Source organism: Argopecten irradians, chromosome 13, assembly GCF_041381155.1.
Source record: "Argopecten irradians isolate NY chromosome 13, Ai_NY, whole genome shotgun sequence".
In the NCBI taxonomy this organism is placed as follows: Eukaryota; Metazoa; Mollusca; class Bivalvia; order Pectinida; family Pectinidae; genus Argopecten; species Argopecten irradians.
The window spans coordinates 1456191-1479536 of record NC_091146.1 but is presented as its reverse complement, the minus strand read 5'-3'; the positions used below and the strand labels follow the sequence as shown (position 1 = coordinate 1479536).

General features: G+C 34.0%; 1 protein-coding gene across 1 annotated transcript in view; it reads right to left on the bottom strand.

The window, feature by feature from the left end:
* The window catches only part of LOC138306581 (uncharacterized), a 181641-nt gene that overhangs the window by 145889 nt on the left and 12406 nt on the right, over positions 1-23346 (bottom strand). The window contains exons 2-8 of the mRNA XM_069247019.1: positions 19156-19589; positions 18166-18409; positions 16493-16593; positions 15945-16121; positions 15040-15119; positions 10618-10721; positions 6554-6669 (exon numbers count right to left, since the gene is read on the bottom strand). Of these exons, the coding sequence (XP_069103120.1) occupies positions 6554-6669; positions 10618-10721; positions 15040-15119; positions 15945-16121; positions 16493-16593; positions 18166-18409; positions 19156-19434 (1101 nt within the window). The 5' untranslated portion in view covers positions 19435-19589. The remainder of the gene's footprint in view (positions 1-6553; positions 6670-10617; positions 10722-15039; positions 15120-15944; positions 16122-16492; positions 16594-18165; positions 18410-19155; positions 19590-23346) is intronic.

The window sequence follows — 23346 nt, the reverse complement described above, 5'->3', positions numbered from 1 at the left end:
TACAAGGTCAGGTATACAGTACTACAGATATACAAGGTCAGGTATACAGTACTACAGATATACAAGGTCAGGTATACAGTACTACAGATATACAAGGTCAGGTATACAGTACTACAGATACATATATACAAGGTCAGGTATACAGTACTACAGATATACAAGGTCAGGTATACAGTACTACAGATATACAAGGTCAGGTATACAGTACTACAGATATACAAGGTCAGGTATACAGTACTACAGATATACAAGGTCAGGTATTTAGTACTACAGATATACAAGGTCAGATATACAGTACTACAGATATACAAGGTCAGGTATATACAGTACTACAGATATACAAGGTCAGGTATTTAGTACTACAGATATACAAGGTCAGGTATACAGTACTACAGATATACAAGGTCAGGTATTTACAGTATATCAAGGTACTACAGATATACAAGGTCAGATATATACAGTACTACAGATATACAAGGTCAGGTATTTAGTACTACAGATATACAAGGTCAGGTATACAGTACTACAGATATACAAGGTCAGGTATACAGTACTACAGATATACAAGGTCAGGTATTTAGTACTACAGATATACAAGGTCAGGTATACAGTACTACAGATATACAAGGTCAGGTATACAGTACTACAGATATACAAGGTCAGGTATACAGTACTACAGATATACAAGGTCAGGTATACAGTACTACAGATATACAAGGTCAGGTATACAGTACTACAGATATACAAGGTCAGGTATACAGTACTACAGATATACAAGGTCAGGTATACAGTACTACAGATATACAAGGTCAGGTATACAGTACTACAGATATACAAGGTCAGGTATAACAGTACTACAGATATACAAGGTCTGGTATTCAGTATTACAGATATACAAGGTCAGGTATATACAGTACTACAGATATACAAGGTCAGGTATACAGTACTACAGATATACAAGGTCAGGTATACAGTACTACAGATATACAAGGTCAGGTATACAGTACTACAGATATACAAGGTCAGGTATACAGTACTACAGATATACAAGGTCAGGTATACAGTACTACAGATATACAAGGTCAGGTATATTTAGTACTACAGATATACAAGGTCAGGTATTTAGTACTACAGATATACAAGGTCAGGTATACAGTACTACAGATATACAAGGTCAGGTATTTAGTACTACAGATATACAAGGTCAGATATACAGTACTACAGATATACAAGGTCAGGTATTTAGTACTACAGATATACAAGGTCAGATATACAGTACTACAGTACTACAGATATACAAGGTCAGGTATACAGTACTACAGAAAATAGGTCAGGTATACAGTACTACAGATATACAAGGTCAGGTATACAGTACTACAGAGTATACAATAGTACAAGGTCAGGTATACAGTACTACAGATATACAAGGTCATATACAGTACTACAGATATACAAGGTCATATACAGTACTACAGATATACAAGGTCAGGTATACAGTACTACAGATATACAAGGTCAGGTATACAGTACTACAGATATACAAGGTCAGGTATACAAGGTCTACAGATATACAAGGTCAGGTATACAGTACTACAGATATACAAGGTCAGGTATATACTACAGATATACAAGGTCAGGTATACAGTACATACAGATCAGTATACAGTACTACAGATATACAAGTCAGGTATATACATACTAACAGATATACAAGGTCAGGTATACAGTACTACAGATATACAAGGTCAGGTATACAGTACTACAGATATACAAGGTCAGGTATACAGTACTACAGATATACAAGGTCAGGTATACAGTACTACAGATATACAAGGTCGAGGTATACAGTACTACAGATATACAAGGTCAGGTATACAGTACTACAGATATACAAAGGTCAGGTATACAGTACTACACAGATATACAAGGTCAGGTATATACAGTACTACAGATATACAAGGTCAGGTATACAGTACTACAGATATACAAGGTCAGGTATACAGTACTACAGATATACAAGGTCAGGTATTTACAGTACTACAGATATACAAGGTCAGGTATTTAGTACTACAGATATACAAGGTCAGGTATTACAGTACTACAGATATACAAGGTCAGGTATACAGTAACTACAGATATACAAGGTCAGGTATTACAGTACTACAGATATACAAGGTATACAGGTATATACAGTACTACAGATATACAAGGTCAGGTATACAGTACTACAGATATACAAGGTCAGGTATTTAGTACTACAGATATACAAGGTCAGATATACAGTACTACAGATATACAAGGTCAGGTATTTAGTACTACAGATATACAAGGTCAGGTATTTAGTACTACAGATATACAAGGTCAGGTTATACAGTACTACACAGATATACAAGGTCAGGTATTTACAGTACTACAGATATACAAGGTCAGGTATACAGTACTACAGATATACAAGGTCAGGTATTTAGTACTACAGATATACAAGGTCAGGTATACAGTACTACAGATATACAAGGTCAGGTATTTAGTACTACTACAGATATACAAGGTCAGGTATACAGTACTACAGATATACAAGGTCAGGTATACAGTACTACAGATATACAAGGTCAGGTATACAGTACCTACAGATATACAAGGTCAGGTAATTAGTACCTACAGATATACAAGGTCAGGTATAGAGTACTACAGATATACAAGGTCAGGTATACAGTACTACAGATATACAAGGTCAGGTATTTAGTACCTACAGATATACAAGGTCAGGTATATACAGTACTACAGATATACAAGGTCAGGTATTTTAGTACCTACAGATATACAAGTCAGTCAGATATACAGTACTACAGATATACAAGGTCAGGTATTTAGTACTACAGATATACAAGGTCAGGTATTACTAGTATACAGTATACAGATATACAAGGTCAGGTATTCAGTACTACAGATATACAAGGTCAGGTATCAGTACTACAGATATACAAGGTCAGGTATACAGTACTACAGATATACAAGGTCAGGTATACAGTACCTACAGATATACAAGGTCAGGTATTTAGTACCTACAGATATACAAGGTCAGGTATACAGTACTACAGATATACAAGGTCAGGTATACAGTACTACAGATATACAAGGTCAGGTATTTAGTACCTACAGATATACAAGGTCAGGTATACAGTACTACAGATATACAAGGTCAGGTATACAGTACTACAGATATACAAGGTCAGGTATACAGTACTACAGATATACAAGGTCAGGTATTCAGTACTACAGATATACAAGGTCAGGTATACAGTACTACAGATATACAAGGTCAGGTATACAGTACTACAGATATACAAGGTCAGGTATTCAGTACTACAGATATACAAGGTCAGGTATACAGTACTACAGATATACAAGGTCAGGTATTCAGTACTACAGATATACAAGGTCAGGTATACAGTACTACAGATATACAAGGTCAGGTATTAGTACTACAGATATACAAGGTCAGGTATACAGTACTACAGATATACAAGGTCAGGTATACAGTACTACAGATATACAAGGTCAGGTATACAGTACTACAGATATACAAGGTCAGGTATATACAGTACTACAGATATACAAGGTCAGGTATACAGTACTACAGATATACAAGGTCAGGTATACAGTACTACAGATATACAAGGTCAGGTATACAGTACTACAGATATACAAGGTCAGGTATACAGTACTACAGATATACAAGGTCAGGTATACAGTACTACAGATATACAAGGTCAGGTATACAGTACTACAGATATACAAGGTCAGGTATACAGTACTACAGATATACAAGGTCAGGTATACAGTACTACAGATATACAAGGTCAGGTATACAGTACTACAGATATACAAGGTCAGGTATACAGTACTACAGATATACAAGGTCAGGTATTTAGTACTACAGATATACAAGGTCAGGTATACAGTACTACAGATATACAAGGTCAGGTATACAGTACTACAGATATACAAGGTCAGGTATACAGTACTACAGATATACAAGGTCAGGTATACAGTACTACAGATATACAAGGTCAGGTATTACAGTACTACAGATATACAAGGTCAGGTATACAGTACTACAGATATACAAGGTCAGGTATACAGTACTACAGATATACAAGGTCAGGTATACAGTACTACAGATATACAAGGTCAGGTATACAGTACTACAGATATACAAGGTCAGGTATACAGTACTACAGATATACAAGGTCAGGTATACAGTACAACAGATATACAAGGTCAGGTATACAGTACTACAGATATACAAGGTCAGGTATACAGTACTACAGATATACAAGGTCAGGTATACAGTACTACAGATATACAAGGTCAGGTATACAGTACTACAGATATACAAGGTCAGGTATACAGTACTACAGATATACAAGGTCAGGTATTTAGTACCTACAGATATACAAGGTCAGGTATACAGTACTACAGATATACAACGTCAGGTATACAGTACTACAGATATACAACGTCAGGTATACAGTACTACAGATATACAAGGTCAGGTATATAGTACAACAGATATACAAGGTCAGGTATACAGTATCTACAGATATACAAGGTCAGGTATACAGTACTACAGATATACAAGGTCAGGTATACAGTACTACAGATATACAAGGTCAGGTATACAGTACTACAGATATACAAGGTCAGGTATACAGTACTACAGATATACAAGGTCAGGTATACAGTACTACAGATATACAAGGTCAGGTATACAGTACTACAGATATACAAGGTCAGGTATACAGTACCACAGATATACAAGGTCAGGTATACAGTACTACAGATATACAAGGTCAGGTATACAGTACTACAGATATACAAGGTCAGGTATACAGTACTACAGATATACAAGGTCAGGTATACAGTACTACAGATATACAAGGTCAGGTATACAGTACTACAGATATACAAGGTCAGGTATACAGTACTACAGATATACAAGGTCAGGTATACAGTACTACAGATATACAAGGTCAGGTATACAGTACTACAGATATACAAGGTCAGGTATACAGTACTACAGATATACAAGGTCAGGTATACAGTACACTACAGAGTATACAACAGTCAGGTAGTACAGTACTACAGATATACAAGGTCAGGTATACAGTACTACAGATATACAAGGTCAGGTATACAGTACTACAGATATACAAGGTCAGGTATACAGTACTACAGATATACAAGGTCAGGTATACAGTACTACAGATATACAAGGTCAGGTATACAGTACTACAGATATACAAGGTCAGGTATACAGTACTACAGTACTACAGGTCAGGTATACAGTACTACAGATATACAAGGTCAGGTATACAGTACTACAGATATACAAGGTCAGGTATACAGTACTACAGATATACAAGGTCAGGTAAACAGTACTACAGATATACAAGGTCAGGTATACAGTACCTACAGATATACAAGGTCAGGTATACAGTACTACAGATATACAAGGTCAGGTATACAGTACTACAGATATACAAGGTCAGGTATACAGTACTACAGATATACAAGGTCAGGTATACAGTACCTACAGATATACAAGGTCAGGTATACAGTACTACAGATATACAAGGTCAGGTATACAGTACTACAGATATACAAGGTCAGGTATACAGTACCTACAGATATACAAGGTCAGGTATACAGTACCTACAGATATACAAGGTCAGGTATACAGTACCTACAGATATACAAGGTCAGGTATTTAGTACCTACAGATATACAAGGTCAGGTATACCGTAATTTAGTATTCAGTAATTCTGACATATTCTATTGACTGACACCTCAAACAAACAAACTTACCACATTCAGGGCTTGTTGTTTTTCTGACTGACAACTCAAAACAACACAAACTTGCTTACCATATTGAGGGCTAGTTGTCTTTCTGACCGACAACTCAAAACACCAAACTTGCTTACCACAATGAGGGTGTGTTGTCTTTCTGACTGACAACTCAAAACAACAAACTTGCTTACCACATTGAGGGTGCGTTGTCTTTCTGACTGACAACTCAAAACAACAAACTTGCTTACCACATTGAGGGTGTGTTGTCTTTCTGACTGAAAACTCAAAACACCAAACTTGCTTACCACATTGAGGGCACGTTGTCTTTCTGACTGACAACTCAAAACACCAAACTTTCTTACCACATTGAGGATTTGTTGTCTTTCTGACTGACAACTCAAAACACCAAACTTGCTTACCACATTGAGGGCGTGTTGTCTTTCTGACTGACAACTCAAAACAACAAACTTGCTTACCACATTGAGGGCGTGTTGTCTTTCTGACTGACAACTCAAAACAACAAACTTGCTTACCACATTGAGGGCGTGTTGTCTTTCTGACTGACAACTCAAAACAACAAACTTGCTTACTTCATTGAGGGTGTGTTGTCTTTCAGACTGACAACTCAAACACCAAACTTGCTTACTTCATTGAGGGCGTGTTGTCTCTCTGACTGACAACTCAAAACAACAAACTTGCTTACTTCATTGAGGGCTAGTTGTCTTTCTGCAGCATTCAGGTCATGCATGTTAATTTCCTTCAAAATAACCAATGATTCATCATCCTTCTTCTTATACAGCACTGCAGCACCATAGGCACCTGTCAGGGGAGGTAATTACACATGTATCGGCGGAGGTAATTACACATTTATCAGGGGAGGTAATTAAACATGTATCGGCGGAGGTAATTACACATTTATCAGGGGAGGTAATTACACATGTATCGGCGGAGGTAATTACACATTTATCAAGGGAGGTAATTACACATGTATCAGAGATAAATACATGTGCCAAGGGTGGTAATTAGACATTTGTCAGGGGACATAATTACATGCATCAGGGGAGGTAATCAGACATGTATTAGGTGAGATAATTACACATGTGTCATGGAAATTAATCAGACATTTGTCGGGGGAAGTAATCTGAGATATATGTCAGGGGAGATAATTACACATTTCTCAGTGGAGATAATTACACATTTGTCAGGGGAGATAATTATGCAGGTGTCAAGGGAGAAAATCAGACATGTCTCAAGGGAGATAATCAAATATATGTTAAGGGAGGTAATTTACATATGCTAGGCAGATAATTACACATATCTCAGGGAGTAAATTAAATATGTGTGTCAAGGGAGGTAATCAGATAAAATGAAACATTTGTTAAGGGAGATAATCATATATATACAAATGTGGGTGGTAATCAAATATTTGTAAAGGGAGGGAGATAATCATGTATATACAAATGTAAGAGGTAATCAAATATTTGTAAAGGGAGATAATCATATATATACAAATGTGGGTGGTAATCAAATATTTGTAAAGGGAGATAATCATATATACCGGTATACAAATTTGAGAGGTAATCAAATATTTGTAAAGGGAGATAATCATATATATACAAATGTGAGAGGTAATCAAACATTTGTAAAGGGAGATAATCATATATATACAAATGTGGGTGGTAATCAAATATTTGTAAAGGGAGATAATCATATATATCATATATATACAAATGTGAGAGGTAATCAAATATTTGTAAAGGGAGATAATCATATATATACAAATGTGAGAGGTAATCAAATATTTGTAAAGGGAGATAATCATATATATACAAATGTGGGTGGTAATCAAATATTTGTAAAGGGAGATAATCATATATATACAAATGTGGGAGGTAATCAAATATTTGTAAAGGGAGATAATCATATATATACAAATGTGGGAGGTAATCAAATATTTGTAAAGGGAGATAATCATATATATACAAATGTAGGAGGTCATCAAATATTTGTAAAGGGAGATAATCATAATATATATACAAATGTGGGAGGTAATCAAATATTTGTAAAGGGAGATAATCATATATATCATACAAATGTGAGAGGTAATCAAATATTTGTAAAGGGAGATAATCATATATATACAAATGTGAGAGGTAATCAAACATTTGTAAAGGGAGATAATCATATATATACAAATGTGAGAGGTAATCAAATATTTGTAAAGGGAGATAATCATATATATACAAATGTGGGTGGTAATCAAATATTTGTAAAGGGAGATAATCATATATATATACAAATGTGGGAGGTAATCAAATATTTGTAAAGGGAGATAATCATATATATACAAATGTGGGTGGTAATCAAATATTTGTAAAGGGAGATAATCATATATATACAAATGTGGAGAGTAATCAAATATTTGTAAAGGGAGATAATCATATATATACAAATGTAGGAGGTCATCAAATATTTGTAAAGGGAGATAATCATATAATATACAAATGTGAGAGGTAATCAAACATTTGTAAAGAGAGATAATCATATATATACAAATGTGGGTGGTAATCAAATATTTGTAAAGGGAGATAATCATATATATACAAATGTGGGAGGTAATCAAATATTTGTAAAGGGAGATAATCATATATATACAAATGTGGGTGGTAATCAAATATTTGTAAAGGGAGATAATCATATATATACAAATGTGGGTGGTAATCAAATATTTGTAAAGGGAGATAATCATATATATACAAATGTGGGTGGTAATCAAATATTTGTAAAGGGAGATAATCATATATATACAAATGTGGGTGGTAATCAAATATTTGTAAAGGGAGATAATCATATATATACAAATGTGGGAGGTCATCAAATATTTGTAAAGGGAGATAATCATATAAATACAAATGTGCTGACTTTGAAAAGAAGTCAATAAACTTTGAAAGGAAAGCAGTTTCTATATACACTGCCCTCCAAAAGTTCTGTTACACATGCATTTTTTATAAATAAATTAAAAAAACAAAATAATTTCAATTTTCTTTTAGTTAAAACGTGAATACTTTATTGTCCAAATACTTTTACAATTTTTCATGATAATGCAATGACCCTGAGTTCATGTATTGTAATGAATGAAATTGGAATATTTGTTAAAAATCAAAAATATTGTTATTCTGTTACTATTTTGTATATCCTCCACGTGCTCTAATTACTGCCTGTATACGGTCAGGCATACTTCTGATCAATGTTCTACATCTTCTAGCAGGTAGCTCATTCCATGCTAGCTGCAATGCAGCTTCCAGTTCCCCAAGGTTTCCGCAATTGTGCTTGGGGACTTCCATACCAAGATCTCTCCACAGGTTTTCGATTGGGTTCAGGTCAGGCGATTGTGGGGGCCATTCCAAAGACTGAATATTGTTTTCATCCTTCCATTCAGTTACTCTACGGGCTCTGTGGCATGGGGCACCAATCATCCTGGGAGAAAAAAGTTATTACCGTAGCCTAGCAGATGTGCTGATGGTATTGCACTGTTCTCTAAAATGTCAATGTACTTTATTCCGTTGAATTTCCTTTCAAAGGAGTAAGATATCCAGTCCCTCGGAAAGACATAGCACCCTTAACCGTCACACCACCCCCACCAAACTTAACTGTAGGCACCACACACTCGTGATGTAATTTTTTCATTCACTCGTCTTCTCACGTACGTTCTGCCATCTGTTTGGAAGAGAGTGAATCTTGACTCATCAGTCCATAGAACTGTTGACCAGTCCACCCAGGTCCAATTTGTGTGATTCTGTGCAAATGCCAACATCTTCTGAGGATGGGTAAACTGTTAAGAGTGTTTTTGTGGGCAGCAACACAACTCTTCAACCCTGCATTGTGTAATCTTCTCCTCACTTGTATTGGATGCCACAACACCAGTTTGGATCCATTCAGTTTCGAAGTTCAGGAACGGTCTGCTTACGATTTCTAAGACTGGCCCGGACTAGCAATCTGTCATCCCGATCCTTAGAAATACTTGGCCGACCAGAACGTTCCCGATCCTCGTAGTTACCCGTATCTTGGAATCTTTTAATAGCCCTGTACACGTTCTGTCTATAACAAAAGAGAAATGGTCAAACTTTAAAAACTGCATACCACATTATGAATTGCGAAATCCTCAAAAGTTTCAAGGAAAAACAATGATCACTCACCTGCTAGTTCCAAGTATCCTTGCAGTTTGTGCCGACGGAACACCATTACGATGGTTAAAAACACACAGAAAACGGTCTTCTCTAGATAATCGCTGCATTTTGTTACATGAAATTTTTCATAATTAAATCATACTTTTAAGAATAACAAAAATGATGACACATGGTGAGCAGTGATTAATTTTGTCATTTAAATTAAATTTCCATGGAAATACAGTCCATAAGTGAGTTTGTTTTACTATTTTTAGGCATTTGACAGGTCTGTATAAAATATGAAATAATTGAATTATTAATAAAAACCCGTTAAGGACTTAATGAGGACAATTATTTGTATTAAAATACCAAAGTAGCATTATCCCCCTTTACTTCATTTAAAACAAATGACAAAAAAAATCTATCCCCAATAATTTTGTCGAAAATAATTTTATACAGAATTAAGAGAGTTGTAACAGAACTTTTGGGGGCAGTGTATATCAGAAGATAATTGTAATTGTATTTTTATATCCTACATGTGTTATGGTAATCATTTAAAAACAGGGGAGATAACTCTGTGTCATCAGTGATATATTTGTACCTTTGCCAACAGTTTGTATTTTCTCAAAGCCAGCTAATGTCTGTTGTTGTTGACCACTCCAGCCTCGAAGTTTTTCTACTTTGAAATAAAGCTCACCAACACAACTGAAATGAATATTTTATACATATATCAACTAACTATAAAAGTACAATATTAACTATCTATAAAAGTATAATATCAACTATCTATAAAAGTATAATATCAACTATCTATAAAAGTATAAATCAACTATCTATAAAAGTATAATATCAACTATCTATAAAAGTATAATATCAACTATCTATAAAAGTATAATATCAACTATCTATAAAAGTACAATATCAACTATCTATAAAAGTATAATATCAACTATCTATAAAAGTACAATATCAACTATCTATAAAAGTACAATATCAACTATCTATAAAAGTATAATATCAACTATCTATAAAAGTATAATATCAACTATCTATAAAAGTATAATATCAACTATCTATAAAAGTACAATATCAACTATCTATAAAAGTACAATATCAACTATCTATAAAAGTATAATATCAACTATCTATAAAAGTGTAATATAAACTATCTATAAAAGTATAATATCAACTATCTATAAAAGTATAATATCAACTATCTATAAAAGTATAATATCAACTATCTATAAAAGTATAATATCAACTATCTATAAAAGTATAATATCAACTATCTATAAAAGTATAATATCAACTATCTATTATAAAAGTATAATATCAACTATCTATAAAAGTATAATATCAACTATCTAGTGAATAGTGAAACATTCTACAAATTAAGATCTAATGGTTGAATACTATAATTTTACAAAATAAAAGGTCCATATGGTTAAATGAAGTAATTCTTCAAATGATTATAGAGTCGAATGATTTAATTCAAGAGTTGAATGATGTAATTCTACAAAAGATAATAGAGTTGAATGAGGTAATTCTACTAATGATTATAGAGTTGTATGAGGTTATTCAAGATTTGAATGAGGTAATTCTACAAAAGATTATAGAGTTGAATTGGGTAATTCTACTAATGACTATAGAGTTGAATGTGGTTATTCAAGAGTAGAATGAGGTAATTCTACAAATGATTATAGAGTTGAATGAGGTAATTCTACAAAAGATTATAGAGTTTAATGAGGTAATTCGACAAAAGATTATAGAGTTGTATGAGGTAATTCTACAAAAGATTATAGAGTTGAATGAGGTTATTCTACAAATGATTATAGAGTTGAATCAGGTAATTCTACTAATGATTATAGAGTTGTATGAGGTTATTCAAGAGTTGAATAAGGTAATTCTACAAAAGATTATAGAGTTTAATGAGGTAATTCGACAAAAGATTATAGAGTTGTATGAGGTAATTCTACAAAAGATTATAGAGTTGAATGAGGTTATTCTACAAATGATTATAGAGTTGAATCAGGTAATTCTACTAATGATTATAGAGTTGTATGAGGTTATTCAAGAGTTGAATAAGGTAATTCTACGAAAGATTATAGAAGTTTAATGAGGTAATTCGACAAAAGATTATAGAGTTGAATGAGGTAATTCTACAAAAAATTATAGAGTTGAATGAGGTAATTCTATAAAAGATTATAGAGTTGAATGAGGTAATTCTACTAAAAGATTATAGAGTTGAATGAGGTAATTCTACAAAAGATTATAAAGTTGAATGAGGTTATTCTACAAAAGATTATATAGTTGAATGAGGTAATTCTACTAATGATTATAGAGTTGTATGAGGTTATTCAAGAGTTGAATAAGGTAATTCTACAAAAGATTATAGAGCTGAATGAGGTAATTCTACAAAAGATTATAGAGTTGAATGAGGTAATTCTACAAAAGATTATAGAGTTGAATGAGGTAATTCTACAAAAGATTATAGAGCTGAATGAGGTAATTCTACTAAAGATTATAGAGTTGAATGAGGTAATTCTACAAAAGATTTTACAGTTAAATGAGGTAATTCTACAAAAGATTGTAGAGTTGAATGAAGTAATTCTACAAAAGATTATAGAGTTGAATGAGGTAATTCTACAAAAAATTATAGAGTTGAATGAGGTAATTCTACAAAAGATTATAGAGTTGAATGAGGTAATTCTACAAAAGATTATAGAGTTGAATGAGGTAATTCTACAAAAGATTATAGAGTTGAATGAGGTAATTCTACAAAAGATTATAGAGTTGAATGAGGTAATTCTACAAAAGATTATAGAGTTGAATGAGGTAATTCTACAAAAGATTATATAGTTGAATGAGGTAATTCTACTAATGATTATAGAGTTGTATGAGGTTATTCAAGAGTTGAATAAGGTAATTCTACAAAAGATTATAGAGCTGAATGAGGTAATTCTACAAAAGATTATAGAGTTGAATGAGGTAATTCTACAAAAAATTATAGAGTTGAATGAGGTAATTCTACAAAAAATTATAGAGTTGAATGAGGTAATTCTACAAAAGATTGTATAGTTGAATGAGGTAATTCTACTAATGATTATAGAGTTGTATGAGGTTATTCAAGAGTTGAATAAGGTAATTCTACAAAAGATTATAGAGCTGAATGAGGTAATTCTACAAAAGATTATAGAGTTGAATGAGGTAATTCTACAAAAGATTATAGAGTTGAATGAGGTAATTCTACAAAAGATTATAGAGTTGAATGAGGTAATTCTACAAAAGATTATAGAGTTGAATGAGGTAATTCTACAAAAGATTATAGAGCTGAATGAGGTAATTCTACAAAAGATTATAGAGTTGAATGAGGTAATTCTACAAAAGATTATAGAGTTGAATGAGGTAATTCTACAAAAAATTATAGAGTTGAATGAGGTAATTCTACAAAAGATTATAGAGTTGAATGAGGTAATTCTACAAAAGATTATAGAGTTGAATGAGGTAATTCTACAAAAGATTATAGAGTTGAATGAGGTAATTCTACAAATGATTATAGAGTTGAATGAGGTAATTCTACAAAAGATTATAGAGTTGAATGAGGTAATTCTACTAAAGATTATAGAGTTGAATGAGGTAATTCTACAAAAGATTATAGAGTTGAATGAGGTAATTCTACAAAAGATTATAGAGTTGAATGAGGTAATTCTACAAAAGATTATAGAGTTGAATGAGGTAATTCTACAAAAGATTATAGAGTTGAATGAGGTAATTCTACAAAAAATTATAGAGTTGAATGAGGTAATTCTACAAAAGATTGTATAGTTGAATGAGGTAATTCTACTAATGATTATAGAGTTGTATGAGGTTATTCAAGAGTTGAATAAGGTAATTCTACAAAAGATTATAGAGCTGAATGAGGTAATTCTACAAAAGATTATAGAGTTGAATGAGGTAATTCTACAAAAAATTATAGAGTTGAATGAGGTAATTCTACAAAAAATTATAGAGTTGAATGAGGTAATTCTACAAAAGATTGTATAGTTGAATGAGGTAATTCTACTAATGATTATAGAGTTGTATGAGGTTATTCAAGAGTTGAATAAGGTAATTCTACAAAAGATTATAGAGCTGAATGAGGTAATTCTACAAAAAATTATAGAGTTGAATGAGGTAATTCTACAAAAGATTATAGAGTTGAATGAGGTAATTCTACAAAAGATTATAGAGTTGAATGAGGTAATTCTACAAAAGATTATAGAGTTGAATGAGGTAATTCTACAAAAGATTATAGAGTTGAATGAGGTAATTCTACAAAAGATTATAGAGTTGAATGAGGTAATTCTACAAAAGATTGTATAGAGTTGAATGAGGTAATTCTACAAAAGATTATAGAGTTGAATGAGGTAATTCTACAAAAGATTATAGAGTTGAATGAAGGTAATTCTACAAAAGATTATAGAGTTGAATGAGGTAATTCTACAAAAGATTATAGAGTTGAATGAGGTAATTCTACAAAAAATTATAGAGTTGAATGAGGTAATTCTACAAAAGATTATAGAGTTGAATGAGGTAATTCTACAAAAGATTATAGAGTTGAATGAGGTAATTCTACAAAAGATTATAGAGTTGAATGAGGTAATTCTACTAAAGATTATAGAGTTGAATGAGGTAATTCTACAAAAGATTATAGAGCTGAATGAGGTAATTCTACAAAAGATTATAGAGTTGAATGAGGTAATTCTACAAAAGATTATATAGTTGAATGAGGTAATTCTACAAAAGATTATAGAGTTGAATGAGGTAATTCTACAAAAGATTATAGAGTTGAATGAGGTAATTCTACAAAAAATTATAGAGTTGTATGAGGTAGTTCTATAAAAGATTTTACAGTTAAATGAGGTAATTTTACAAACGACTAGTATTGAGTTAAATGCGGTAATTTTACAAATGACTAGTATTGAGTTGAATGCGTTTTTTAAAATTATAGACTAAGAGTGGAATGAGGTGAAATGCAACTTACGTCACTCTGAGATCGGTACTTTTGACCATGGAGGTATTGTGGTCAGCCCCCACTAGATCTCTGGACATTGTCACAGGATGCTGGAAATTGACATCAAATCGTAAGCATTGATTCTGTAATAATTAGGCAAATGGACAATTACGTTTATTTATAACCTTTTGGTACAGAAGTGTAACTACAATTTGAATAACTGGAAAACTATGTTTTTATTTGCCTCTGAATCAAGGGTGAAACAAAAATTCAAATGACATCACATAGTGTACACAAAGAAAACGTCAGTTTTATACATCTACAGTTTACAAGAGAGTAGCGCGGCTCAAATCACCCATCTGCTGCCTGGGAATCATGGAGCACCATAGAATATTGTAATGGTTTCTCACACAGGGGCCTGACTTGTTTTACATGATGGTATTGCCATGGGCTACCACACAGGGGCCTGACTTGTTTTACATTATGGTATTGCCATGGGCTACCACACAGGGGCCTGACTTGTTTACATAATGGTATTGCCATGGGCTACCACACAGGGGCCTGCATTGTTCTACATGATGGTATTGCCATAAACTCACACACAGGGGCCTGACTTGTTTTACATGATGGTATTGCCATGGCTACCACACAGGGGCCTGACTTGTTCTACATGATTGTATTACCATGGTTAATCACACAGAGGCCTGATTTGATTTACATGATGGTATTGCCATGGGCTACCACACAGGGGCCTGACTTGTTTTACATGATGATATTGCCATGGGCTACCACACAGGGGCCTGACTTGTTTTACATGATGGTGTTGCCATGGGCTACCACACAGGGGCCTGACTTGTTTACATGATGGTATTGCCATGGGCTACCACACAGGGGCCTGCATTGTTCTACATGATGGTATTGCCATGGGTTTTTACCTGTATAATTGATTCCATCTCCTTGGTAATTGTGATTGAGTCACCATGCTGAACTGCATTACAAGCCAGAAGGTCCAATCGAAGGTCTTCTCTTGTGTTGTCTAGGTGTTCACTGACTAGGTTTGTAAGGAAGTCTCTTATTGGCTGAGATTCTGATATTGTTTCCTTGGTAATTACCTGTTCAACAAATTATAACAACACAAGAGTTTGATGGCTCTCTGCACGTTAAAAGGAAGAACACAAATGAAAGATGTTTTGAAGTTTTAAAATAAAATTATCAATTAATATCTCTAGACTAGCAAGTATGTAAATACCAAACATCAGACTTCTAAGATTATTTGTAGAATTTGTATTCTGGGTTTTTATGAAATGGTCCATTTTGAAAATGTGTCCTTCTTGCCTTTGAGTAGAGCCAGATTTTCCCCATTTATTTCTCTTCAATTATTTTCAATGAAATGCGTCAGTGGTAACCGCTGGTCAATTCTAGCTGTACATGATTAAAGGCTCATTTAAGGTCAAATGTATAACCATTGAGTATGTGTACTTACTTTTTCATCTTTACCAGAAACGTGTATGGACGACCCAACACAACTTAGGATAAGTGCTATACTCGTCACCTTTCTACAGTTCAAGGTCGTTGTCACTAGATCTGCAATACCCAACAAAGTGAAATTAAAAATAAATTACAAAATTGAAACTTAAACACGGAGGTCACCAATAGAGATATTTCAAACAAGAAAACACTGACTTTGGTATTTGATCCAATAAGCTCCCATATATGTTCCTACGTATAATAAGCACCCTCTTCCTCATTCTGAGACCTCAATTTCACTTCCTCAAATTAAATGCAGACTACAGCTACATATGAAAACTGTGAAGGCTTCTCTATTAAATTTCTTTGCAATTATTTTAATTTCTTTCTCTATGTGATGATTTTTGTGAAATGATAGCCCAAATTTGGTTCTAGTGAGCCCCTTCATTTATCTCGACTTCATTTCTAAACAGCCCTGGGATCTTAATGACGGGGACCGATGGTCTGACGGGGACCGATGGTCTGACGGGGACTGATGGTCTGACGGGGACCGATGGTCTGACAGGGACTGATGGTCTGACAGGGACCGATGGTCTGACAGGGACCGATGGTCTGACAGGGACCGATGGTCTGAAGGGGACCGATATCAAACTTGCCATGTACAATCTAGTTACGATAATTATGGTCTAACGGAAACTGATATCAAACCTGCCATGTACAATCTAGTTACGATAATTATGGTCTGACAGAAACCGATATCAAACTTGCCATGTACAATCTAGTTACGATTTAATTATGGTCTGACGGAAACCGATATCAAACTTGTCATGTACAATCTAGTTACGATTTAATTATGGTCTGACGGAAACCGATATCAAACTTGCCATGTACAATCTAGTTACGATTTAATTATGGTCTGACAGAAACCGATATCAAACTTGCCATTGTACAATCTAGTTACGATAATTATGGTCTAACGGAAACCGATATCAAACCTGCCATGTACAATCTAGTTACGATAATTATGGTCTGACAGAAACCGATATCAAACTTGCCATGTACAATCTAGTTACGATTTAATTATGGTCTGACGGAAACCGATATCAAACTTGCCATTGTACAATCTAGTTACGATTTAATTATAGTCTGACAGAAACCGATATCAAACTTGTCATGTACAATATAGTTACGATAATTATGGTCTGAAAAGGACCAATACCAAACTTGCCATGTACAATCTAGTTACGATAATTATGGTCTAACGGAAACTGATATCAAACCTGCCATGTACAATCTAGTTACGATAATTATGGTCTGACAGAAACCTATATCAAACTTGCCATGTACAATCTAGTTACGATTTAATTATGGTCTGACAGAAACCGATATCAAACTTGTCATGTACAATCTAGTTACGATAATTATGGTCTGACAGAAACCGATATCAAACTTGCCATTGTACAATCTAGTTACGATTTAATTATAGTCTGACAGAAACCGATATCAAACTTGTCATGTACAATATAGTTACGATAATTATGGTCTGAAAAGGACCAATACCAAACTTGCCATGTACAATCTAGTTACTTGACGTTTTAGAGGTTAAGGGGTCAAGGTAATACATATTTATTTGATGACAAATTCAGAAATATTTGATTGGTAACCTTTTAAGAAAGACAGTCAACTTACGAAGGATTCCCTCGAGGGATGTTGAATCATACTTGTACTGCACCAATATAACGTTAGGTAGGATAGCATGTCGTAGGGCAAGGCTGTTGCGTATCTTACTCGATACAATCATCAACCGAGCTGGTGCTTCTGTCTTTATAGAGTTACCTGCCCCTGTCTCTCCAACTGTCATCACGTTGTCTTGGTAACCAATGACAACTTCCTCTTCTGTACTCTCTAAATCCCGACTCCCGTCTTTTATACTCTGGTAAAATAAGGCAACAATGATATAGATTTAAATTTGCTTTAAATTAAAATGAAATATGTATACCCAGAAATTTAAAAACTAAAGAGGACTTTTTTATCATGACTTCCTTTTTTATGAAAAGCAAAATGTATTTAACTGAAGGGTCAATTCAATTTTATCTATCCTTTATATTTTACAGTAGGAGTCTTATTATTCATCCACCACCAAGGGAAGATAACTCTGATCATCTGATCATGTTGATAATGTAAAATGTAGTTTATTTCCCACAATGATCTTAACAAATTTATTTCTTGAACAGTGAATATTAAATGAACAATCCAAGAAGATGTATTTTTTTACCTTATTCTAGCCGACATGTACAACATAGAGATATAACTTAATATACAACTGTATATAATAGTACTGTTTGTACAGTCTATATACCATGTATGTTAATTCTACTGATAATTTCTGTTCAAAAAAATCCCCGAGCTACTGGGACCTTACCAGTAGTCGTGAAGGCACAGTAGTCGTGATTTGGGAAAAATTTAATTGTTTGCAATTCATGAAATATATTATTTTTACACAAGCAAAGCAACACCATCATCAAGAATTCGTCATGCAGCAGCTCCAGATACTCGGAAATCTGGATGCACAGCAGATTATGCACACAATTTTGACTTCTGTTTCGTCACAACTACTGGTTGGGTCCCAGTATATTATGTACATACGTTTCCTAAGAACTAGAGTATTGTGATGCGTACCTTTCCTGCACTTTCCTTGCTCCATCTTACTGGCCCACCACTTGGTCCCATAGTTGTGGCCCCTGATTTGTCAACATTACTGCCACCAGGTGGCAGTTTCTCATCGTTCCGACTGGTCAGATTATCCTCCATTGTCCCGACTCGAACATCATGGAGGGATTTACTCATTCGGCGATCGGGGACATTGTTGGTTGTTTTGGTAACAGTTGTTACATTTCCTACAGATAAGTCGTCATTGCTGGTGAATTGTGATTTTGTTGAGCCTTTGGCTAAGTTCATTGTTGCCAAAGACAAAATCGTCTTCTTGGATTTTTCATCTTTGCAGATTTATATCGGAATTCCTCAAGACAAAATTTCTACATCGTGTACCAAATCAATGAGATTTCCTTCTGGCTGGTGTTCTATGAGTTAATAAGTACATTGTCAGCAAAACCCTGAAATAAAAAACAATTCAACCCATACTGATGTATATATACGTAGTTTAGTTGGCACCTCGGCTATATATACATAGTTCAGTTGGTACCTTGGCTATATATAAGTAGTTTAGTTGGTACCTAGGCTATATATACATAGTTTAGTTGTTACCTCGGCTGTATATACATAGTTTAGTTGGTACCTAGGCTATATATAGATAGTTCAGTTGGTACCTAGGCTATATATAAATAGTTCAGTTGGTACCTCGGCTGTATATACATAGTTTAGTTGGTACCTTGGCTATATATACGTAGTTTAGTTGGTACCTAGGCTGTATATACATAGTTTAGTTGGTACCTTGGCTATATATAAATAGTTCAGTTGGTACCTAGGCTATATATACATTACCTAGCATAGTTCATAGTTGGTACCTAGGCTATATATAAATAGTTCAGTTGGTACCTCGGCTATATATACATAGTTTAGTTGGTACCTTGGCTATATATACATAGTTTAGTTGGTACCTCGGCTGTATATACATAGTTTAGTTGGTACCTTGGCTATATATATACATAGTTTAGTTGGTACCTCGGCTGTATATACATAGTTCAGTTGGTACCTAGGCTATATATAAATAGTTCAGTTGGTACCTGGCTATATATACATAGTTCAGTTGGTACCTCGGCTATATATACATAGTTTAGTTGGTACCTCGGCTATATATACATAGTTTAGTTGGTACCTCGGCTATATATACATAGTTTAGTTGGTACCTTGGCTATATATACATAGTTTAGTTGGTACCTGGCTATATACATATAGTTCGTTAGTTATACCTGGCTATATATACATAGTTCAGTTGATACCTTGGCTATATATACATAGTTCCTGGTATATATAATAGTTCAGTTGGTACCTTGGCTATATATACATAGTTTCAGTTGGTACCTTGGCTATATATACATAGTTCAGTTGATACCTCGGCTATATATACATAGTTCAGTTGGTACCTTGGCTATATATACATAGTTCAGTTGGTACCTCGGCTATATATACATAGTTTAGTTGGTACCTCGGCTATATATACATAGTTCAGTTGGTACCTTGGCTATATATACATAGTTCAGTTGGTACCTTGGCTATATATACATAGTTCAGTTGATACCTCGGCTATATATACATAGTTTAGTTGGTACCTCGGCTATATATACATAGTTCAGTTGGTACCTCGGCTATATATACATAGTTTAGTTGGTACCTCGGCTATATATACATAGTTCAGTTGGTACCTTGGCTATATATACATAGTTCAGTTGGTACCTAGGCTATATATACATAGTTTAGTTGGTACTAGGCTACCTCGGCTATATATACATAGTTCAGTTGGTACCTTGGCTATATATACATAGTTTTGTTGGTACCTAGGCTATATATACATAGTTTAGTTGGTACCTCGGCTATATATACATAGTTTAGTTGGTACCTCGGCTATATATACATAGTTCAGTTGGTACCTAGGCTATATATATAGCATAGTTTAGTTGGTACCTCGGCTATATATACATAGTTTAGTTGGTACCTTGGCTATATATACATAGTTTAGTGGCACCTCGGCTATATATATACATAGTTCAGTTGGTACCTAGGCTATATATACATAGTTCAGTTGGTACCTCGGCTATATATATACATAGTTCAGTTGGTACCTTGGCTATATATACGTAGTTTAGTTGGTACCTAGGCTATATATACATAGTTTAGTTGGTACCTAGGCTATATATACATAGTTCAGTTGGTACCTCGGCTATATATATACATAGTTTAGTTGGTACCTCGTTAGTATATATACATAGTTTAGTTGGTACCTCGGCTATATATACATAGTTTAGTTGGTACCTCGGCTATATATACATAGTTTAGTTAGGTACCTCGGCTATATATACATAGTTTAGTTGGTACCTCGGCTATATATACATAGTTTTAGTTGGTACCTCGGCTATATATACATAGTTTAGTTGGTACCTCGGCTATATATACATAGTTTAGTTGGTACCTCGGCTATATATACATAGTTTAGTTGGTACCTCGGCTATATATACATAGTTTAGTTGGTACCTCGGCTATATATACATAGTTTAGTTGGTACCTCGGCTATATATACAAGTTAGTTGGTACCTTGGCTATATATACATAGTTTAGTTGGTACCTAGGCTATATATACATAGTTTAGTTGGTACCTCGGCTATATATATACATAGTTTAGTTGGTACCTAGGCTATATATACATAGTTTAGTTGGTACCTAGGCTATATATACATAGTTCAGTTGGTACCTCGGCTATATATACATAGTTTAGTTGGTACCTCGGCTATATATACATAGTTTATTACTAGTTTAGTTGGTACCTTGGCTATATATACATAGTTTAGTTGGTACCTCGGCTATATATACATAGTTTAGTTTGGTACCTCGGCTATATATACATAGTTTAGTTGGTACCTCGGCTATATATACATAGTTCAGTTGGTACCTAGGCTATATATACGTAGTTTAGTTGGTACCTCGGCTATATATACATAGTTTAGTTGGTACCTTGGCTATATATACATAGTTCAGTTGGTACCTAGGCTATATATATACATAGTTTAGTTGGTACCTCGGCTATATATACATAGTTTAGTTGGTACCTCGGCTATATATACATAGTTTAGTTGGTACCTTGGCTATATATACATAGTTCAGTTGGTACCTCGGCTATATATACATAGTTTAGTTGGTACCTCGGCTATATATACATAGTTTAGTTGGTACCTTGGCTATATATACATAGTTCAGTTGGTACCTCGGCTATATATACATAGTTTAGTTGGTACCTCGGCTATATATACGTAGTTTAGTTGGTACCTTGGCTATATATACATAGTTCAGTTGGTACCTCGGCTATATATACATAGTTCAGTTGGTACTATATATATACGGTATTAGTTGGTACCTCGGCTATATATACATAGTTCAGTTGGTACCTAGGTATATATACATAGTTTAGTTGGTACCTATATATATACATAGTTCAGTTGGTACCTTGGCTATATATACATAGTTCAGTTGGTACCTAGGCTATATATACATAGTTTAGTTGGTACCTAGGCTATATATACATAGTTTAGTTGGTACCTCGGCTATATATACATAGTTCAGTTGGTACCTAGGCTATATATATAGTAGTTCAGTTGGTACCTAGGCTATATATACAGTTTAGTTCAGGTACCTAGGCTATATATACATAGTTTAGTTGGTACCTCGGCTATATATACATAGTTTAGTTGGTACCTTGGCTATATATACATAGTTCAGTTGGTACCTTGGCTATATATACGTAGTTTAGTTGGTACCTCGGCTATATATACATAGTTTAGTTGGTACCTCGGCTATATATACATAGTTTAGTTGGTACCTAGGCTATATATACATAGTTCAGTTGGTACCTAGGCTATATATACATAGTTTAGTTGGTACCTAGGCTATATATACATAGTTCAGTTGGTACCTAGGCTATATATACATAGTTCAGTTGGTACCTCGGCTATATATACATAGTTTAGTTGGTACCTAGGCTATATATACATAGTTCAGTTGGTACCTAGGCTATATATACATAGTTCAGTTGGTACCTAGGCTATATATACATAGTTTAGTTGGTACCTAGGCTATATATACATAGTTCAGTTGGTACCTAGGCTATATATACATAGTTTAGTTGGTACCTTGGCTATATAT